The 22815-nt window shown below is 41.3% G+C and overlaps 1 protein-coding gene across 5 annotated transcripts in view; it reads left to right on the top strand.

The window, feature by feature from the left end:
* The window catches only part of CACNA1B (calcium voltage-gated channel subunit alpha1 B), a 213472-nt gene that overhangs the window by 27200 nt on the left and 163457 nt on the right, over positions 1-22815 (top strand). For all 5 annotated transcript variants that reach the window (XR_015136010.1, XM_086323921.1, XM_086323922.1 and 2 more), the window contains exon 4: positions 22368-22459. Coding sequence is in view for 4 of the 5 variants with exons in the window: in XM_086323921.1 (XP_086180047.1) it covers positions 22368-22459 (92 nt within the window). In the remaining variant the exon portion in view is untranslated. The remainder of the gene's footprint in view (positions 1-22367; positions 22460-22815) is intronic.

Raw genomic sequence — 22815 nt, 5'->3', positions numbered from 1 at the left:
TTTCCCAGTCCTGTGGCCATTGCTGAGTTTTCCAAATTTGCTGGCATATTGAATGCAACACTTTCACAGGATCCTCTTTTAGGATTTGAAATAGCTCAGCTGGAATTCCATCACCTCCACTAGCTTTGTTATTAGTGATTCTTCCTAAGCCCCACTTGATGTTGCACTCCAGGATGTCTGGCTCTAGGTAAGTGATCACACCGTACTGGTTACCTGGGTCAATAAGATCTTTTGTGTATAGTTCTTCTGTTTATTCTTGCCACCACTTCTTAATATCTTTGCTTCTGTTAGGTCCATACCGTTTCTGTCCTTTATTGTGACCGTCTTTGCATGAAATGTTCCCTTGGTATCTCTGATTTTCTTGAAGAGCTCTCTAGTCTTTCCCATTCTGTTGTTTTCCTCTATTTCTTTGGATTGGTCACTTAGGAAGGCTGTCCTATCTCTTCTCGCTATTCTTTGCAACTCTGCATTCAGAGGGATATAGCTTTCTTTTCTCCTTTTACTTTCGCTTCTCTTCTCTCGGCTATTTGTAAGCCCGCCTCAGACAACCATTTTGCCTTTTGGCATTTCTTTTTCTTGCAAATGGTTTTGATCCTGGCCTTTTGTACAATGTCACGAACCTCCATCCATAGTTCTTCAGGCACTCTGTCTATCAGATCTAATCCCTTGAATCTCTTGTCACTTCCTCTGTATGATTGTAAGGGATTTGATTTAGGTCATACCTTAATAGTCTAGTGGTTTTCCCTGCTTACTTCTTTTAATTCTGCATTTGGCCATAAGGAGTCATGATCCGAGCCAGCTCTCAGCCTCGTTTTTGCTGACTGTGTAGAGCCTTTCCATCTTCGGCTGCGAAGAATATAATCAGTCTGATTCCGATATTGACCATCTGGTGATGTCCTTGTGTAGAGTCTTCTCATGTGTTGGAAGAGGGTGTTTGCTGTGACCAGCGTGTTCTCTTGGCAAAACTCTGTTAGCCTTTGCCCTGCTTCATTCTGTACTCCAAGGCCAACTTGCCTGTTACTCCAGGTATCTCTTGACTTCCTACTTTGGCATTCCAGTCTCATATGATGAAAAGGACATCTTTCTTTGGTATTAATTCTAGGTCTTGTAGGTCTTCATAGACCCATTCAACTTCAGCTTCTTTGGCATTAATGTTTGGGGCATAGACTTGGATTACTGTGATATTGAATGGTTTGCCTTGGACAAATGAACAGAGATCATTCTGTCGTTTTTGAGATTGCACCCAAGTACTGCATTTCAGACTCTTTTGTTGACTGAGGGCAAGAAAATGGCAATAGGAGCGTATTTAGCAATAGTTACTTTACATGTAGATGCATTAAATGCTCCAACCAAAAGATACAGACTGGCTGAATGGATAAAAAAACAGGACCCATATATATGCTGTCTATAAGAAGCTGACTTTAGACCTAAAGACACATAGAGACTGAAAGTGAGAAGATGGAAAAAATGTATTCCATGCAATTGGAAATCAAAAGAAAGCTGGAGAAGCAATCCTCATATCAGACAAAATAGACCTTAAAATAAAAAATATTGGATGAGATAAAGAGAGACACTCCATAGTGATCAAAGGATCAATCTAAGAGGAAGACGTAACAATTGTGAATATCTGTGCACTTCACATAGGAACACCTCAGTACATAAGATGAACACTAACAGACATAGTGGAGAAGTTGGCGGTAGCACAGTAATAGCCGGAGACTTTTTAAAACACACACCAATGGACAGATCATCAAAACAGAAAATTAATAAGGAAACACAAATGACGTATTTTGCAATTTTTAACAATCAGTTTCAAGGAGACTCTAAGTGGGCTTTTTATTCCATTTCATATGCTTAGTTAATGTAAAGTATTTTATTCTAACTTGATCTTCCTAAGTATTGTATATCCAGCATATCTGACTATAAATATGGTGAATCATACATTTGCTTAAATGTTTCAATACTTTTTAGAAACTTATGAAGTTTTCAACTTGAAATCATACATCTAAAATCAATTTTCCCATTACACTTAAAAAATTAGAATCACAGGGCTAATGTGATGCTAAACTCAACCCTGTTCAGCATGTTGATGTGTTCTGATAAGTAATAATACTGTAATAATAATGCAGAAAGTTTGATTTTCATAAACATTTCTGTGTTTGATTCTGATTCTCCCTGGGAGTTCCGCATTGCTGATCCACTGAGGAAGCTGTCATCTCAGAATGAACAAGGCTGAATTTCCATCCCCTGTGGCCATGTTGCCTTTGCAGAGAACTTTCCTGGTGGTTGAGGACGGACCCTCCCTCAGCACCGAAGCCCAAGGCAGGGCCTCTCACACGGGCTCTGAGGCTGCCGTTGGGTTGTGATTTACTCCACGGGTCTGCTTACATCATTTGGGTAGATTTTGTGTTCTTGTGTTTCTTCATATCATGGACATCCTTGCCTGGGTCTGAAAATCTTAGTGCTGTTAAAAAACCGAGAGCTGTTCTCCTGCCTCACAGGCTGTGACAACACCAGCAAAACCAGTTTCTGTGCCGCACGCGTCCCGGCAGCGTGACTTCTCAGGCCGTGTTTCTGACCCGTCTGGGTTGTGATGACCCCGCACGTGTCCCGGTGCCTGGGAGGCAGGAAGCCACAGGCCAAGGAGAGATGGCTTTTCCTTCTGTGGGGCCTACCTCCTCCTGGGAATGGCCATGGAGCTGCTCCACTGCTCTTCTCTGGACCGTTCATGTCTTTTGAGGGTAGCTTGCCCGTGTGTTGTTTTAAAGTGTGCGTTCCCCTCCCTCGCATCTCCCTGTAAGTTGGCACCTAGCTTCAGAGATTTCTCTTAGAGAAATAAAGCATTACAGATACAACTGAAGTCTTGTGATTACAGTCCCTCAACCAAATTATCTTCTCTTTATCTGTCCTTCCTTTTACCTTCCAATGGAAACAACTGATCTGTGTTCATGATCCTGTGCACGTGTGTGTGGATTGCAGAGGGAATTCCAGCTTTTACTAAATATGTTCATATCCATAAATAACATGCAGTCTTGTTTGTGTGGTTTGAATTGTATGAGTGTATATATGTGTTTATGCATAGATACATAGTTGTTTCACAGCTTGCCTTTTTACCCCTCACATTGCTTTAGGCATTTTTGTCTTAATACGTGTAGTTTACTTGATTTATGTGCTCATCGCGTTTCACCACAATCACGGTCCATCATCAGTGTTTTCTGTCTTCGTGTGATGAGCAGTAGGTGATTCCCGTTTTTCATTATTACCGACAAGTGCTGCAAGGAGCACGCCTGCATGCATTTCTGCAAGCATTTGTGCGGCAAGTCTAGTCTGTGTGTTCATTTGAAAATTATCTACAAGTGGCCGCATGCTCTCCCTAATGATTCTACAGTTTTCTCTTCTGCCAGCTGAGCTGGTGCTTGGCATCACCAGCTTAACACTGTTTGCTAAGTGGAGGATGTGAAATGATGTCTCTGAATTCCCCTGACTGGCAGTGGTTTTGAACCTCTTTTCTCTTTTGTAATTTGCTTAAGTCTCTCACAGGTGATTTGTACTTTTCATATGAGTTTATAGGGATTCTCACTGCACACACTTTCTCTCACTCTCTCTGAATCTGTTGCAGTATGATTTTTGTAGTCAGATTCATCAGTGTGCCGCTTTGTGGTCTGCCATTACGAGTTCTTCAGAAATCCTTCCCTCCCTCATAGCTGTAGAAATGTTACCACATGATTTTGTTTTGTTTTCCCAAAGTTTTAAAGTTTGCTTTTTGCACTTAGGCCTACTTTTATTTAACAATTTAAGAAATCATCACAAAATACACAGAACATAAAATTGATCATATTATTCATTTTTAAGTGGGTAGTTCAGGGGTATTAAACTTATTCATGTTATCGAGCAGCCACAACCTCCATCCATCTCCAGAACTCATTTCATCTTGGGAATGTGAAGCTCTGTCCTCGTTAGACAAGCCCCGTGTCTCCCTCCCTGCAGACCTTGACAGCCACGATTCTACTTTCTGTCTATGATTTTCACGACTGTAATTATCTCATTAAAGTGGAGTCCTGCAGTATTTGTCTTTTTGTGACTGGCTTATTTCCCTTAGCATGATATCGTCAAGGTTCACCTAAGTTTCATTATGTGTTAGAATTTCCTTCCTTTTTAAGGCTGAATAATATTCCATCATGTGTATATAACATATTTGCTTCTCCATTCATCCAGTGAGGACATGAGTTCCTTCCATGTTTCAGCTCTTGTGAATAATGCTGTTGTGATTCTGGGTGTAATAAATAGGTCCCTTTAGGATCCTGTTTCGGTTCTTTCGGGTTATACCCAGGCGTGGAACTGCTGGGTCATATGGTAATTCTATCTTCAACTTCCTGAGCAATCAGCACAGTGCTTTCCGCAGCGGCTACACCGTTTCACATTCCATCAGTAATTCACAAGGGCTCTAGTTTCTGATCGCCACCCGACACTGTTGTCTTTTTATTTTCTTAAGCAGCGGTCACCCTCATGGGTGTAATTGGTATCTTATTATAGTTTTGATTGCATTTCCCTAATAACTAGTGAGGTGAAGCACCTTTTCATGTGCTTAATGGCCATTTGTATTTTTTTTTTTCTTTAAGAAATAGCCATTCAAGTCCTTTGCCTATTTTTAAATTGGGTATTTCTTTGTTGTTGAGTTGTAGGAGTTCTTAATATATTCTGGATATTAATCTCTGATTAGACAAATGACTTGTGAATATTTCACCCCATTCTGTAGCTTTCTTTTCACTCCTTTGATGTACAAAAGTTTTAAATTTTTTGAAATCCAATTTTTGTATTTTTTAATTGCTTGGGCTTTTGGTGTCATTTCCAAGAAATCATTGCCAAATTCAATGTCATAAAGATTTTCTCCTATATTTTCTTCTGAATGTTATAGATTAAGGTATTACATTTAGATCTTTGATCCATTTTGAGTTGCTTTTTATATGTTGCATAAGATACAGGTCCAGCTTAACTTTTTACAGGAGGTTATCCAGCACAATTTGCTGAAGAGACTTGTCTTTTCCAGACTGAACGGTCCTGGCATTCTTTTTGAAAATCAGTTGACTGTATACATGAGGACTTGTTTCTGGGTTATTGTTCTACTGTTTGGGCTACCCAGAGTCCCTTGAGAGTCCATATAAATTCTAGGATGAGTTTTTCTGTTTCTGCAAAGGATGTTATTGGAACTTTGATAGGGTTTGCTACAGGTTGCTTTGGGTATTGACATCTTAACAGTATTGTTTCCCGATTTATGAATAGGGGGTGTCTTTTTTCCTTTTCTGAACATATGTTTGTTTACTTGGCAGCACTGGGTCTTGGGTGTGGCATGCAGGATGCTCGTTGAGGCCCGCAGGTACTTTTGCAGCTGCTCGCAGGCTCTTTGTTAAGGGGCAGCTTCCCCAGTTGTGCTGTGTAGGCTGCAGAGTGCATGGGCTCAGCGGCTGCAGTGCACAGTATGTGGGATCTTAGTTCGCCGACCGGGGATTGAACTCGAGTCCCCTGCATCGGGAGGTGACCACCAAGGAAGTCCTGATGAATATGGGATGTCTTTGTTTAGTGTTTTTTAATATTCTTCACCATTGTTTTGTAGTTCTTCGTGTATACAAGTCTTTTACCTCCTTAGTTACTTTTATTCCTAAGTATTTTATTCTTTTTGGTGCTGTTGTAAATGGATTAAAAAAAATTTCCTTTTTAAGTTGTTCATTTTAAGTGTACAGCATACCACCTATTTTTTTGTGTTGACTTCATTTCTTAAAATTTTGCTGAGTTCATTAGTTCTGGTAATTTTTGGTGGATTTTCTACAAATTATGATTTTCTACACTTAAAATCTCATGAGTTTTTTTGGGGGATTTCATTGAATTTGTAGATTAATTCTGGGAAAGGGACATCTAGAGATGTCAAATTGTCTCATCTATTAATATGGCTCATCTGTATTATTCCTTTGTTCTTCAAGAATGTTTTAGGAGTTTTATTATCAAGATATCACATTTATTTTATTGAGATTATTCCTAGATACTTTATAGATGTGGTTGCTATTTAAACAATATTTTTACGGCAGCTTTATCGAGATGTACTTCACCTGCCATAAAATTCACACTTTTAACGCATACAATCCAGTGATTCTCAGTATAGTCATAGAGTGCACACCCATCACCACTAATTTTAGAGCCTTTTTGTTACCCAGAAGGGAGTCCCATATCCATTAGAATAAGAGCTTTTAAAATTTCTATTTTCTAATTGTAAATGAAAGTAATTTATTTTTGTGTATGTATTTGTATTTCCTAACCTCCTAAACATTAGGCTCTAATAGTTTTTCTGCGCTGTATATGCTTTTAGATTTTCTATGTAGGAATCACAATTCTTGAATAAGACGGCTTGTCTCCTCCTTCCTAAAATTATATATCTTATTTCTGTTTTGTGTCATTTTACCTTGGCTAGGGCCTCCATATAATATAAACGGTATTTTTGTCTTATCCCTGAATGGAAGCAGAAATCCTCCTCATGGTTTTTATTAGATACCTGTTGTCATTTTGGGCTTTCCTGAAGGCTCAGTGGATAAAGAATCCACCTGCAGTGTGGGAGGCCTGGGTTCGATCCCTGGGTCAGGAAGATCTCCTGTTGGAGTGCGTGGCAACCCACTCCAGTGTTCTTATTGAAGAATCCAAAACGGACAGAGGAGCCGGGTGGGCTATAATCCATGTGGTCGCAAAGCGCGGGACACGACGGGGCGGCTGAGCACAGCACACACTGTCAGTTTAGGGAGTTTCTAATTGTGGTTATTTTATCACGAATGATACTGAACATTTTTCAGTATTTAAAAAATTTTTAATCGGAGGATAATCGCTTAACCACGCTGTGTTGATTTCTGCTGTGATCAGTCATAAGTACACATATACCCCTCCCTCTCCAGTCTCCCACCCACTCCCATCCCTCCCCTCAGCATTGTCACAGAGCACCAGGCTGGGCTCCCTCTGTTATGATACTGAAATTTTATCCAATAATTTTTCTGAATATTTTGACATGATTATATGATTTTTACTTTTAGTGTGGTGGATTGCATTAATACGTATTCTACTATTGAGTTATTCTTATGACAACTCATTTGGTCATCATATACTTACTCTCTTAAAATATGTACCTTTGACTTTTATTTCCTCTGATATTTAAAATTTGTGTTCATAACTGAGATGTGTATAAATTTTTCTTGTCCTTTTCCAGTCTTTAGAAAATGTTTATTTTTATTTTTCTTAAATTGAAGTTCAGTTGACTGACACTGTTGTGTTAGTTGCAGGCGTGCGGCAGTGACTCAGTCATACATGGAGGTGTGTCTATTTTCTTCAGAATCTTTTCCCTTATAGATTATTACAAAATACTAACTATAGTATGCTGTGCTAAACAGTAGGTCTTTGTTGGTTATCTATTATCTATCTAATCGTGTATATATGTTAATCCCAAGCTCCTAATTTCTCCCTCCCCCCTTCCCCTTTGGTAATCATAAGTATATATGTTAATCCCACGCTCCTAATTTTCCCTCCCCCCTTCCCCTTTGGTGAGCATAAGTTTGATTTCTATGTTTGTGAGTCTATTTCTGTTTTGCATAAAGTTCACTTGTGCCATTTTTTAAGATTCCCTAAGTGACATCATATGACATTTGCATCTCTCTGTTTAGCTCACTTCACTTAGTGCGATGAACTCTAGGCCCATCCATGTTGCTATGAATGGAATTATTTCATTCTTTTTATAGCTGAGTAATATGACATTGTGTAAATATACATCTTCTTTATTCATGTATCGGTCGATGGATATTTAGGTTGCCTCCATGTCTCGGATATTGTGAATAATGCTGCTATGAACATTGGGGGTGCATGTATCTTTTTGAATCATAGTTACAGTCTTGATATCAAGATTATACCTTCATCATAAAATGAGTTGGGAGCTTCTCTTGTATTTTTGTTCTTGAAACAGTTTGTATAATGTAGAATTATCTCCTCTCTGAATGTTTGTAGGGACACCCTTGTAAAATTGCCTGGATCTGATATTCTGAAGAGGAAACCTGAATCCAGAGTAACCCTTCTAAATGGTCTTGGAAGGCACGAATTCTAAGACAACTCCAGGACGCTGGTCCCTGCCTGCCCCCTGCACAGTCGTCTCCCCTTGAATGCGGGTAGATCCTGTGGGTGTGATGAGATATCACTCCTGTGATTAGGTCATGATTAGGTTGGCCTCTGAGTTAACCCAAACGGAGATTATTTGGGTGGGACTGGCATTGTCAGATGATTCCTTTAAAGAGATTTTTCTTCCTAGAGTTAGAGTGTTTAGAAGTGTGAGAGGGACCATTGAGGAGGCAGGTGACAAGGACCTGAGAGTGGCCTCCGAGGGCTAAGAGATATGCCTGGGTGGCACCAAGGCAAGGGCCTCTGTCCCTGCTGCAAGGAAGAAAACTCTTCCGATGTGCTGAAGGGGCTGGAAAGTGCCCCTTTCCCTAGCTGAGCCTCCCAGTGAGGATGGAGCTGGCCGGGCCCTTGACAGCCTCGTGAGGCCCACGGCGGAGCATTCAGCCACATGTGCCTGGCTTCTGGCTCACAGAACTGTGAGCTGATAAAGGGGTGCTGTTCCAAGTCACTAGTTTTGGGATAAGTTTTTACAGAATAGAAAACTAATATAATTGTTCATGGTTTATTCAGATTTATCTACTCCAGTTAGTTTTGGTAATTTGCTTTTCAGGGAGATATATCCATTTCATCCAAGTTTTAGCATCTATTGGCATAAAATCGTTAGTAATATTCTCTTGTGATTCTAAAAACTTCTCTTGTCTGCACTGTGTTCCCTGTGTGTATATACACGCATATGCATGTGTATGTGTGTACACGTATGCACATATATGAGTGTACATGTGTGCACACATGCGTACATGATGTGTATTTGTGTATGTGTGTATCTGGGTATGTATACATGTTCACACTCTCTCTTTCTTGGTTATTCTTGCCAGAAGCCTGTTCATTCTATCAAACTTTCAAGGACTCAGCTTTCTATTATTTCTCTATTTTTTATTTTCACCCTGTCTATTATTTCTATTTTTATACTTTTTCTACATTTACTCTGCTATTCTTTTCTAAGACTCTTGAGACATAGCAGTACTTGGTTTGTTAATTTTTAGTCTTTGAAAAATAAAGTCAATTACGTTGATCAATTTTCCCTAAGGCATCACTTTGCTTGAACCCTGCATGTTTAATATGTGGTGCTTTTGTTGTTGATGAGTCTGAATATCTGGTAATGTCTGTTGTTACTTCTTCCTTAATGAGTTACTTACCTGTGCATTTTGAAGCTTTCTGTAAGGCAAGTTTTCTTTTAAAATGTGTTTTTACAGTAGTGTTCTTTGTTGTTGTTCTGTCACTCGGTCGTGTCTGACTCTTTGTGACCCCATGGACTGCAGCACGCCAGCCCTCCCTGTCCTTCACCATCTCCCGGAGCTTGCTCAAACTCATGTCCATTGAGTCGGTCTTTCCATCCAACCATCGCATCCTCTGTCGTCCCCGTCTCCTCCTGCCTTCAATCTTTCCCAGCATCAGGGTCTTTCCTAATGAGTCAGCTTTTCGTATCATGTGGCCAAAGTATTGGAGCTTTAGCTTCAACATCAGTCCTTCCAGTATTTGAATATTCAGGGTTAATCTCCTTTAGGATTGACTAGTTTGATCTCCTTGCAGTCCAAGGGACTCTCAAGAGTCTTCTCCATGCCACAGTTCAAAGGCATCAGTTCTTCAGTGCTCAGTCTTCTTTATGGTCCAACTCCTCATATCCATACATGACTCCTGGAAGACCCATTGCTTTGACAGGATGGACCTTTGTTGGCAAAGTGACGTCTCTGCTTTTTAATATGCTGGCTAGGTTTGTCAGCTTTTCTAAGGAGCAAGTGTCTTTTAATTTCCTGGCTGCAGTCGTTGTCTGCAGTGACTTTGGAGCCCAAAGTAAAATCTGTCACTGCTGCCACTGTTTCCCCATGTGTTTGCCTTGAAGTGATGGGACCGGATGCCATGATCTTAGTTTTCTGAATGTTGAGTTTTAGGCCAGCTTTTCACTCGCCTCTTTCACCTTCATCAAGACGCTTTTTAGTTCCTCTGTGCTTTCTGCCATAAGGGTGGTGTCTGCATATCTGAGGTTATTGGTATTTCTTTCAGCAATCTTGATTCCAGCTTGTGCTTTATCCAGCCTGGCATTTCTCATGACGTACTCTGCATAGAAGTTAAATAAGCAGGGTGACAATATACAGCCTTGATGTACTCCTTTCCCAATTTGGAAGCATTCTGTTGTTCTATGTCCTGTTCTAACTGTTGCTTCCTGACCTGCATGCAGGTTTCTCAGGAGGCAGGTCAGGTGGTCTGTTGTTCCCATCTCTTTCAGAATATCTCAGTTTGTTGTGATCGACAAGGCCTTAGTGTAGTCAGTGAAGCAGAAGTAGATGTTTTTCTGGAATTCTCTTGTTTTCTCTGTGATCCATTGGATGTTGGCAATTTGATCTCTGGTTCCTCTGCCTTTTCTAAATCCAGCTTGGACATCTGGGAGTTCTTGGTTCGTATACTGTTGAAGCCTACCTTGGAGAATATTGAGCATTACTTGACTAGCGTGTGAGATGAGTGCAATTGTGTGGTAGTTTGAACATTCTCAGGCGTTGCCTTTCTTTGGGATTGGAATGAAAACTGACCTTTTCCAGTCCTGTGGCCGCTGCTGAGTTTTCCAAATTTGCTGGCATACTGAGTGCGGCACTTTCACAGCATCATCTTTTAGGATTTGAAATAGCTCAGCTGGAATCCCATCACCTCCACTAGCTTTGTTTGTAGTGATGCTTCCTAAGGCCCACTTGACTTCACATTCCATGATGTCTGGCTCTGAATGAGTGAGCACACCGTCGTGGTTATCTGGGTCGTGAAGATCTTTTGTACAGTTCTGTGTATTCTTGCCACTCTTCTTAATCTGTTCTGCTTCTGTTAGGCCTGTACTGTTTCTGTCCTTTATTGTGCCCATCTTTGCATGAAATATTCGCATGGTATCTCTAATTCTTTTGAAGAGCTCTCTAGTCTTTTCCACTCTAGTGTTTTCCTCTATTTCTTTGTATTGTTCACTTTGCGTTTGCTGTATTATTACTTAATTGCATTAGTTTAATTGCAGAGGTGCAATAATAAAAGTCACTAATTTTCTGAAATTTGCTGAGGCTTCTTTTGTGATGTAGAATATTTTCAAAGCTATTCCTGTGTACTCTAAAAATATATATTTTCTATTTTTTAGGAATGCATTTTCATAGAAAAGTAGATAGATTGTAGTTGATAGGTAGATAGATAAAGCAGTATATGGGGGATACAGAAGACAGAACGATAAAGTGATCAAGGTGCTAATTCTGTTGTAATCATGCACAGCATTACTGCATTTTGTGTTTAGTCCTTCAGATTCTGTTGAGAGCTTTGCAAGAATCTCCCACCAAGTTGGAGGAGTTTTCATTTTTTTCTTTCTCTGTTTTGATTTTATGATGTTAGATGCATAAAAATTAATGATAATCACATTCCTTGGTGTAATTTTGCTTTCATTATTATGTATTATATCTCTCTTTAGTCTTAATATTGTTAATATTGTTTTTAAATTATATTTTTTCTTGAGTATTATATATCAGCTTCGTTTCCTGTACCGTTTACCTAGTATATACTTTCTAAAATCTGCTTATTTTCAACATTTCTCTATTGTTTTCAGGTATGTCTTTTGTAAGTAGCATATATTTAGACTTTCAAAAGCCCCAATCTAATAATCTATGATTTAATAAGAAATTAAAATTCATTTATATATCGTATGATATATTTGGACTTAATTCTAATGTCTTATGTTTTCTTTTTATATTCCTTCTTTGCCTTTTTTGAGGAGTCTTTGTCTGATTTCTGTAATTTGACTAAATGTTCTGTATTACCTGTTCCCTACACACCTTCCCCCTACACCCCCCGTTGGTTCTGAAATAGACTGTAATTCTATCTATTTACTAGATATCCTTAACATTTTATTTATTAATTTATTATTACAATTATTTTTGATGTAGACCCTTTTAAAGTCTTTATTGAATTTGTTACAATATGGCTTCTGCTTTATGTTTCGGTTTTTTGGCCACAAAGATCTTAACTCCCTGACCAGGGGTCAAACCTGCACCCTCTGCGTGGAAGTTGAAGTCTTAACCACTGGACTGCCAGGAGAGTCCCTTAACCTTTTAAAGATGGATTCATAGCTGTGCATTAGTCTCACCTCACAGGTGGCTCAGTGGTAGAATCCGCCTGCCAAGAAGGAGACATGGGTTCAGTCCCCAGGCTGGGAAGATCCCCTGGGGGAGGAAATGGCAAACCATTCCAGGATTCTTGCCTGGGAAATCCCATGGACAGAGGAACCTGGTGGGCTACCGTTCATAGGGTTGCAAAGAGTCAGACCTTCTAACATGGAGGACAGACGGTTATAGCCCAGCTGCCTGGCAACCTGTGCTTATAAATAAAACTTTATTGGAACACAGTCTTGTCCATTCATTTACATATTATCTCTTATGCTACATGGCAGAGTTGAGTGGTTGTAACAGAGATCTTATGACTCACAAAGTCTAAATATTTACTACTGGCCCTTTTCAGAAAATGTTTGCCATCCTCCGGCCTAATGCAGTGAAGAGTGATTTAACCTCTGTAACATAATCTGATGCAACTACAGGTGGAACAGCCCCTTCTGTAAATGGTTTTGTTATTGCCTAGGTTGTTAGTTTTGTGTGTAGAAAATAGTGAAAAATTGGACATCATAATTTTAAAAATCAATGAGTAATTAATTACTTAAAAGTTATTTTCTGGGCCTACCATTGTTCTTGTATCCTGTGCTTTCCCTCGGGTTCAGTTCCTGCGTTGTTTTACTGAGGCTCCGGAGTGATGACTTACTGTTTCTATGAAAATATGTTTATTTTGCCATCACTCTTCTCTCACAGTTTAGCTAGATATAAGGCTCTAAGATGTCAATTACTTTCCTGCTGCTTTTTGAAGGTGTTACTTAGTTGTTTTCTAGCATATTTTCTCTCCCTCTCTTTTTTTCTGAGGTGACGTTTTCTCTCCTTTTAACTATCAGTTTTCTCCCCTAGGTACTTCATCCTTCTTTTTGGTACCCTTTAATACTTTCTTTTTATGCTTGATATTCTGTAGTTACTCACACCATTTCTAGCTGGATGTATTTTATTTATCAGATTGTACCCCTAATACACTTTAAATTTGAGAAATCAAGTCTTGAATTCTGGAAATTTCTCATCTGTTATCTCTTCAAATGTTGCTTCTTCACCATGTCCCCTCTATTCTCTTTTTCTGGACCCCACATGTGATGTGTGTTAGGTATATGGTCTAACCTCCGTATCATTTAATTTCTTCTTCACCATGTTCCCTCTATTCTCTTTTTCTGGACCCCACATGTGATGTGTGTTAGGTATATGGTCTAACCTCCGTATCATTTAATTTCTTCTTCACCATGTTCCCTCTATTCTCTTTTTCTGGACCCCACATGTGATGTGTGTTAGGTATATGGTCTAACCTCCGTATCATTTAATTTCTTCTTCACCATGTCCCCTCTATTCTCTGTTTCTGGACCCCACATGTGATGTGTGTTAGGTATATGGTCTAACCTCCGTATCATTTAATTTCTTCTTCACCATGTCCCCTCTATTCTCTTTTTCTGGACCCCACATGTGATGTGTGTTAGGTATATGGTCTAACCTCCGTATCATTTAATTGCTTCTTCACCATGTCCCCTCTATTCTCTGTTTCTGGACCCCACATGTGATGTGTGTTAGGTATATGGTCTAACCTCCGTATCATTTAATTGCTTCTTCACCATGTCCCCTCTATTCTCTGTTTCTGGACCCCACATGTGATGTGTGTTAGGTATATGGTCTAACCTCCGTATCATTTAATTGCTTCTTCACCATGTCCCCTCTATTCTCTGTTTCTGGACCCCACATGTGATGTGTGTTAGGTATATGGTCTAACCTCCGTATCATTTAATTGCTTCTTCACCATGTCCCCTCTATTCTCTGTTTCTGGACCCCACATGTGATGTGTGTTAGGTATATGGTCTAACCTCCGTATCATTTAATTGCTTCTTCACCATGTCCCCTCTATTCTCTGTTTCTGGACCCCACATGTGATGTGTGTTAGGTATATGGTCTAACCTCCGTATCATTTAATTGCTTCTTCACCATGTCCCCTCTATTCTCTGTTTCTGGACCCCACATGTGATGTGTGTTAGGTATATGGTCTAACCTCCGTATCATTTAATTGCTTCTTCACCATGTCCCCTCTATTCTCTGTTTCTGGACCCCACATGTGATGTGTGTTAGGTATATGGTCTAACCTCCGTATCATTTAATTGCTTCTTCACCATGTCCCCTCTATTCTCTGTTTCTGGACCCCACATGTGATGTGTGTTAGGTATATGGTCTAACCTCCGTATCATTTAATTGCTTCTTCACCATGTCCCCTCTATTCTCTGTTTCTGGACCCCACATGTGATGTGTGTTAGGTATATGGTCTAACCTCCGTGTCATTTAATTGCTTCTTCACCATGTCCCCTCTATTCTCTGTTTCTGGACCCCACATGTGATGTGTGTTAGGTATATGGTCTAACCTCCGTGTCATTTAATTGCTTCTTCACCATGTCCCCTCTATTCTCTGTTTCTGGACCCCACATGTGATGTGTGTTAGGTATATGGTCTAACCTCCGTATCATTTAATTGCTTCTTCACCATGTCCCCTCTATTCTCTGTTTCTGGACCCCACATGTGATGTGTGTTAGGTATATGGTCTAACCTCCGTATCATTTAATTGCTTCTTCACCATGTCCCCTCTATTCTCTGTTTCTGGACCCCACATGTGATGTGTGTTAGGTATATGGTCTAACCTCCGTATCATTTAATTGCTTCTTCACCATGTCCCCTCTATTCTCTGTTTCTGGACCCCACATGTGATGTGTGTTAGGTATATGGTCTAACCTCCGTATCATTTAATTGCTTCTTCACCATGTCCCCTCTATTCTCTGTTTCTGGACCCCACATGTGATGTGTGTTAGGTATATGGTCTAACCTCCGTATCATTTAATTGCTTCTTCACCATGTCCCCTCTATTCTCTGTTTCTGGACCCCACATGTGATGTGTGTTAGGTATATGGTCTAACCTCCGTATCATTTAATTGCTTCTTCACCATGTCCCCTCTATTCTCTGTTTCTGGACCCCACATGTGATGTGTGTTAGGTATATGGTCTAACCTCCGTATCATTTAATTGCTTCTTCACCATGTCCCCTCTATTCTCTGTTTCTGGACCCCACATGTGATGTGTGTTAGGTATATGGTCTAACCTCCGTATCATTTAATTGCTTCTTCACCATGTCCCCTCTATTCTCTGTTTCTGGACCCCACATGTGATGTGTGTTAGGTATATGGTCTAACCTCCGTATCATTTAATTGCTTCTTCACCATGTCCCCTCTATTCTCTGTTTCTGGACCCCACATGTGATGTGTGTTAGGTATATGGTCTAACCTCCGTATCATTTAATTGCTTCTTCACCATGTCCCCTCTATTCTCTGTTTCTGGACCCCACATGTGATGTGTGTTAGGTATATGGTCTAACCTCCGTATCATTTAATTGCTTCTTCACCATGTCCCCTCTATTCTCTGTTTCTGGACCCCACATGTGATGTGTGTTAGGTATATGGTCTAACCTCCGTATCATTTAATTGCTTCTTCACCATGTCCCCTCTATTCTCTGTTTCTGGACCCCACATGTGATGTGTGTTAGGTATATGGTCTAACCTCCGTATCATTTAATTGCTTCTTCACCATGTCCCCTCTATTCTCTGTTTCTGGACCCCACATGTGATGTGTGTTAGGTATATGGTCTAACCTCCGTATCATTTAATTGCTTCTTCACCATGTCCCCTCTATTCTCTGTTTCTGGACCCCACATGTGATGTGTGTTAGGTATATGGTCTAACCTCCGTGTCATTTAATTTCTTCTTCACCATGTCCCCTCTATTCTCTGTTTCTGGACCCCACATGTGATGTGTGTTAGGTATATGGTCTAACCTCCGTATCATTTAATTGCTTCTTCACCATGTCCCCTCTATTCTCTGTTTCTGGACCCCACATGTGATGTGTGTTAGGTATATGGTCTAACCTCCGTATCATTTAATTGCTTCTTCACCATGTCCCCTCTATTCTCTGTTTCTGGACCCCACATGTGATGTGTGTTAGGTATATGGTCTAACCTCCGTATCATTTAATTGCTTCTTCACCATGTCCCCTCTATTCTCTGTTTCTGGACCCCACATGTGATGTGTGTTAGGTATATGGTCTAACCTCCGTATCATTTAATTGCTTCTTCACCATGTCCCCTCTATTCTCTGTTTCTGGACCCCACATGTGATGTGTGTTAGGTATATGGTCTAACCTCCGTATCATTTAATTGCTTCTTCACCATGTCCCCTCTATTCTCTGTTTCTGGACCCCACATGTGATGTGTGTTAGGTATATGGTCTAACCTCCGTATCATTTAATTGCTTCTTCACCATGTCCCCTCTATTCTCTGTTTCTGGACCCCACATGTGATGTGTGTTAGGTATATGGTCTAACCTCCGTATCATTTAATTGCTTCTTCACCATGTCCCCTCTATTCTCTGTTTCTGGACCCCACATGTGATGTGTGTTAGGTATATGGTCTAACCTCCGTGTCATTTAATTTCTTCTTCACCATGTCCCCTCTATTCTCTGTTTCTGGACCCCACATGTGATGTGTGTTAGGTATATGGTCTAACCTCCGTATCATTTAATTGCTTCTTCACCATGTCCCCTCTATTCTCTGTTTCTGGACCCCACATGTGATGTGTGTTAGGTATATGGTCTAACCTCCGTATCATTTAATTGCTTCTTCACCATGTCCCCTCTATTCTCTGTTTCTGGACCCCACATGTGATGTGTGTTAGGTATATGGTCTAACCTCCGTATCATTTAATTGCTTCTTCACCATGTCCCCTCTATTCTCTTTTTCTGGACCCCACATGTGATGTGTGTTAGGTATATGGTCTAACCTCCGTATCATTTAATTGCTTCTTCACCATGTCCCCTCTATTCTCTGTTTCTGGACCCCACATGTGATGTGTGTTAGGTATATGGTCTAACCTCCGTATCATTTAATTGCTTCTTCACCATGTCCCCTCTATTCTCTGTTTCTGGACCCCACATGTGATGTGTGTTAGGTATATGGTCTAACCTCCGTATCATTTAATTGCTTCTTCACCATGTCCCCTCTATTCTCTGTTTCTGGACCCCACATGTGATGTGTGTTAGGTATATGGTCTAACCTCCGTATCATTTAATTGCTTCTTCACCATGTCCCCTCTATTCTCTGTTTCTGGACCCCACATGTGATGTGTGTTAGGTATATGGTCTAACCTCCGTATCATTTAATTGCTTCTTCACCATGTCCCCTCTATTCTCTGTTTCTGGACCCCACATGTGATGTGTGTTAGGTATATGGTCTAACCTCCGTATCATTTAATTGCTTCTTCACCATGTCCCCTCTATTCTCTGTTTCTGGACCCCACATGTGATGTGTGTTAGGTATATGGTCTAACCTCCGTATCATTTAATTGCTTCTTCACCATGTCCCCTCTATTCTCTGTTTCTGGACCCCACATGTGATGTGTGTTAGGTATATGGTCTAACCTCCGTATCATTTAATTGCTTCTTCACCATGTCCCCTCTATTCTCTTTTTCTGGACCCCACATGTGATGTGTGTTAGGTATATGGTCTAACCTCCGTATCATTTAATTGCTTCTTCACCATGTCCCCTCTATTCTCTGTTTCTGGACCCCACATGTGATGTGTGTTAGGTATATGGTCTAACCTCCGTATCATTTAATTGCTTCTTCACCATGTCCCCTCTATTCTCTGTTTCTGGACCCCACATGTGATGTGTGTTAGGTATATGGTCTAACCTCCGTATCATTTAATTGCTTCTTCACCATGTCCCCTCTATTCTCTGTTTCTGGACCCCACATGTGATGTGTGTTAGGTATATGGTCTAACCTCCGTATCATTTAATTGCTTCTTCACCATGTCCCCTCTATTCTCTGTTTCTGGACCCCACATGTGATGTGTGTTAGGTATATGGTCTAACCTCCGTATCATTTAATTGCTTCTTCACCATGTCCCCTCTATTCTCTGTTTCTGGACCCCACATGTGATGTGTGTTAGGTATATGGTCTAACCTCCGTGTCATTTAATTGCTTCTTCACCATGTCCCCTCTATTCTCTGTTTCTGGACCCCACATGTGATGTGTGTTAGGTATATGGTCTAACCTCCGTGTCATTTAATTGCTTCTTCACCATGTCCCCTCTATTCTCTGTTTCTGGACCCCACATGTGATGTGTGTTAGGTATATGGTCTAACCTCCGTATCATTTAATTGCTTCTTCACCATGTCCCCTCTATTCTCTGTTTCTGGACCCCACATGTGATGTGTGTTAGGTATATGGTCTAACCTCCGTATCATTTAATTGCTTCTTCACCATGTCCCCTCTATTCTCTGTTTCTGGACCCCACATGTGATGTGTGTTAGGTATATGGTCTAACCTCCGTATCATTTAATTGCTTCTTCACCATGTCCCCTCTATTCTCTGTTTCTGGACCCCACATGTGATGTGTGTTAGGTATATGGTCTAACCTCCGTGTCATTTAATTGCTTCTTCACCATGTCCCCTCTATTCTCTGTTTCTGGACCCCACATGTGATGTGTGTTAGGTATATGGTCTAACCTCCGTGTCATTTAATTGCTTCTTCACCATGTCCCCTCTATTCTCTGTTTCTGGACCCCACATGTGATGTGTGTTAGGTATATGGTCTAACCTCCGTATCATTTAATTGCTTCTTCACCATGTCCCCTCTATTCTCTGTTTCTGGACCCCACATGTGATGTGTGTTAGGTATATGGTCTAACCTCCGTATCATTTAATTGCTTCTTCACCATGTCCCCTCTATTCTCTGTTTCTGGACCCCACATGTGATGTGTGTTAGGTATATGGTCTAACCTCCGTATCATTTAATTGCTTCTTCACCATGTCCCCTCTATTCTCTGTTTCTGGACCCCACATGTGATGTGTGTTAGGTATATGGTCTAACCTCCGTGTCATTTAATTGCTTCTTCACCATGTCCCCTCTATTCTCTGTTTCTGGACCCCACATGTGATGTGTGTTAGGTATATGGTCTAACCTCCGTATCATTTAATTGCTTCTTCACCATGTCCCCTCTATTCTCTGTTTCTGGACCCCACATGTGATGTGTGTTAGGTATATGGTCTAACCTCCGTATCATTTAATTGCTTCTTCACCATGTCCCCTCTATTCTCTGTTTCTGGACCCCACATGTGATGTGTGTTAGGTATATGGTCTAACCTCCGTATCATTTAATTGCTTCTTCACCATGTCCCCTCTATTCTCTGTTTCTGGACCCCACATGTGATGTGTGTTAGGTATATGGTCTAACCTCCGTGTCATTTAATTGCTTCTTCACCATGTCCCCTCTATTCTCTGTTTCTGGACCCCACATGTGATGTGTGTTAGGTATATGGTCTAACCTCCGTATCATTTAATTGCTTCTTCACCATGTCCCCTCTATTCTCTGTTTCTGGACCCCACATGTGATGTGTGTTAGGTATATGGTCTAACCTCCGTATCATTTAATTGCTTCTTCACCATGTCCCCTCTATTCTCTGTTTCTGGACCCCACATGTGATGTGTGTTAGGTATATGGTCTAACCTCCGTATCATTTAATTGCTTCTTCACCATGTCCCCTCTATTCTCTGTTTCTGGACCCCACATGTGATGTGTGTTAGGTATATGGTCTAACCTCCGTATCATTTAATTGCTTCTTCACCATGTCCCCTCTATTCTCTGTTTCTGGACCCCACATGTGATGTGTGTTAGGTATATGGTCTAACCTCCGTATCATTTAATTGCTTCTTCACCATGTCCCCTCTATTCTCTGTTTCTGGACCCCACATGTGATGTGTGTTAGGTATATGGTCTAACCTCCGTATCATTTAATTGCTTCTTCACCATGTCCCCTCTATTCTCTGTTTCTGGACCCCACATGTGATGTGTGTTAGGTATATGGTCTAACCTCCGTATCATTTAATTGCTTCTTCACCATGTCCCCTCTATTCTCTGTTTCTGGACCCCACATGTGATGTGTGTTAGGTATATGGTCTAACCTCCGTATCATTTAATTGCTTCTTCACCATGTCCCCTCTATTCTCTGTTTCTGGACCCCACATGTGATGTGTGTTAGGTATATGGTCTAACCTCCGTATCATTTAATTGCTTCTTCACCATGTCCCCTCTATTCTCTGTTTCTGGACCCCACATGTGATGTGTGTTAGGTATATGGTCTAACCTCCGTATCATTTAATTTCTTCTTCACCATGTCCCCTCTATTCTCTGTTTCTGGACCCCACATGTGATGTGTGTTAGGTATATGGTCTAACCTCCGTATCATTTAATTGCTTCTTCACCATGTCCCCTCTATTCTCTGTTTCTGGACCCCACATGTGATGTGTGTTAGGTATATGGTCTAACCTCCGTATCATTTAATTGCTTCCATTTTTTTTCTTTGTCTTTCTGTTGTTTGTGAGTGATTCCTTAGTACTGTTTCCTAAACCACTAGTACTCTCCAACTATGTCTCCAGTTTAGAGTATGATTATTATTCATATTATTTAAATAAATGTTTGTTTTTTCCAAAAGTTCTAGCTACTATCGTCCAGTAGCTGAATATCCCTCTTAGTATTGGATTTTCTCATGTGCTATGGAATTTTGGTTTGAATAGATTTTCTTGTTGCCCTTCTTTTCTCCGCCCCCTGCCATTTCATCTTATTTTACCCCAGCTGCATCTCAAATGTTATTCCTTACTGCTGTGTCTCTAGAGTTGGGGGCAGAGGGGCAGGCAACAATGCTTTTTCACTGAGAGTCCAAGACTTTTTAAAGGTAGAGTCAACAGGATTGTCAGTGAATTGGATGTGGAGTATAAGAGAGAGACGAGTCAGGTAGGAAGCCTTGGTTCTGGCTTATGTAACACTTGACTAGTGCTGTTCACAGAGAGGGGGGAGCACTGTGGGAGGAGCAAGGTTGGGAGAAAGAATAAATAGTTCTCTAGTTGCCATCATGTAACAGCCCTGAGCTGAAAAATAATACATGCTTTAATATTTACATTAAAGTTTTGAAAAGTATTCTTTAGTTTTATTAATGTGTGATATGCTTTTTTGCTATCCAAATGGAAATGTTGAAAAAGGCAAATGGACGGGCATATGAACCCAGAGTTCCAGATTTGAGTTAAAGATATAAATTAGGGAGTAATAAGCTTTCGGTGGTATTCAAAGCTATTGGGTGGATTCTGAACGGTGAGCCCTGACGTGTTAAAGTTTTCAGTCTGGTAGAGGGGGCAGAGCTGACAAAAGGACTCCCAGTGTGTCAAGGAGAAAACGAGAGAGCTGACCAGTGGGCAAGAGGACAGACCATTTACAGGAGACTTGACTGTTGATGTTGGCAAGAAGGCGTGACGAAACAGTGGAAAGGTGGGAGTGAGAATGCAGTTGGACAAAGCTGAGGAGAGGCTGAAGAGTTAACAGTGGGAGAGCGAGGACTGGCACTGACTGAGTTTTGGAGTGCAGGGAGCAGAGAAGGTGTCCGGGCTCGGAGACAGATACAGAATGTTCTGTTTTGTTTTAAGATGGGAGACACTGGGGGTATGCTTTATGCTAATGGGGTTTTCTGAACCCTCTGTTCGCCATCTCCACCCTTCGTTCCTGTGTTCTCCTGTGGTGAAGTGGGGAAGGGGCCTGTGGCATCCGTTCAGAAGTCCCTCAGGCTCATTCTTCTGCTCTCAGTATCACCATCGCTCATGAGGCAACTTGGAGTGCAGCTGGGGTTGCTTGGGGACATGGTTCAGGCTAGGACTCATTTCAAGGACAGATTCAGGGCTGGGCCAGGGACCAGAGACCACGTGTTCTCTCAGGGGTGATGCCCGGAAGCATGATCGTGCTGGTAAAAGCCATCACTAGCATTACTGGCAAGGATGTCTGAACTCAGTTCCTGGCCTCCCCTGCCTGGTACGCTGGTGCTTGGACAGCGGGGGACACAGGCATGAAGATGTCACTGCTCTTGGAGGACAGGACGTGGGTGGCGGGAGGGGCGTGCCCTCTTCTCAACACCGTGCAGAAGCCCTTACTTCCCGCTTGTCTTTGTTCCTGCCAGGATCCTCGCCACAGCTGGCACTGACTTTGACCTGCGAACACTGCGGGCTGTGCGTGTACTGAGGCCCCTGAAGCTGGTGTCTGGGATTCCAAGTGAGTCTGGCGAAAGCAATCAGGCCCAGCCTACCTGGACACTGACCTTGTCCCCTACACCTGCCACAGCTGCAGTGAGGCCCTGACCTCCGGACCCTCTGGTGACTCTGAGCTTGCCACCCTTAGCCCCAGGGAACCAGGTTTGAAGGCACAAATGGCCCTTCTCCATCCTCTCCTGTTTCCTTGAAAGACTAGAGGGTAACCCGGCTTCCTACGTGGAAGCTTTGCTCCTCTCACACCCTTTGCTGTATTTGCAGCTCTTTGCTTCTTTTCCTGGGGTTAAAGGGCAGATGAGAGATGAGCCAAGGTGGTGGGGCAGGGAACACATTCAGAGGCTGCAGAGGGCCATCTGTCCT

This window comes from Bos grunniens, chromosome 11, assembly GCF_055505025.1.
Source record: "Bos grunniens cultivar Pamir isolate PY7600 chromosome 11, Bosgru_T2T1.0, whole genome shotgun sequence".
Lineage (NCBI taxonomy): Eukaryota > Metazoa > Chordata > Mammalia > Artiodactyla > Bovidae > Bos > Bos grunniens.
The sequence above is the reverse complement of the archived record's forward strand: the minus strand, read 5'-3'. Positions and strand labels throughout refer to the sequence as shown.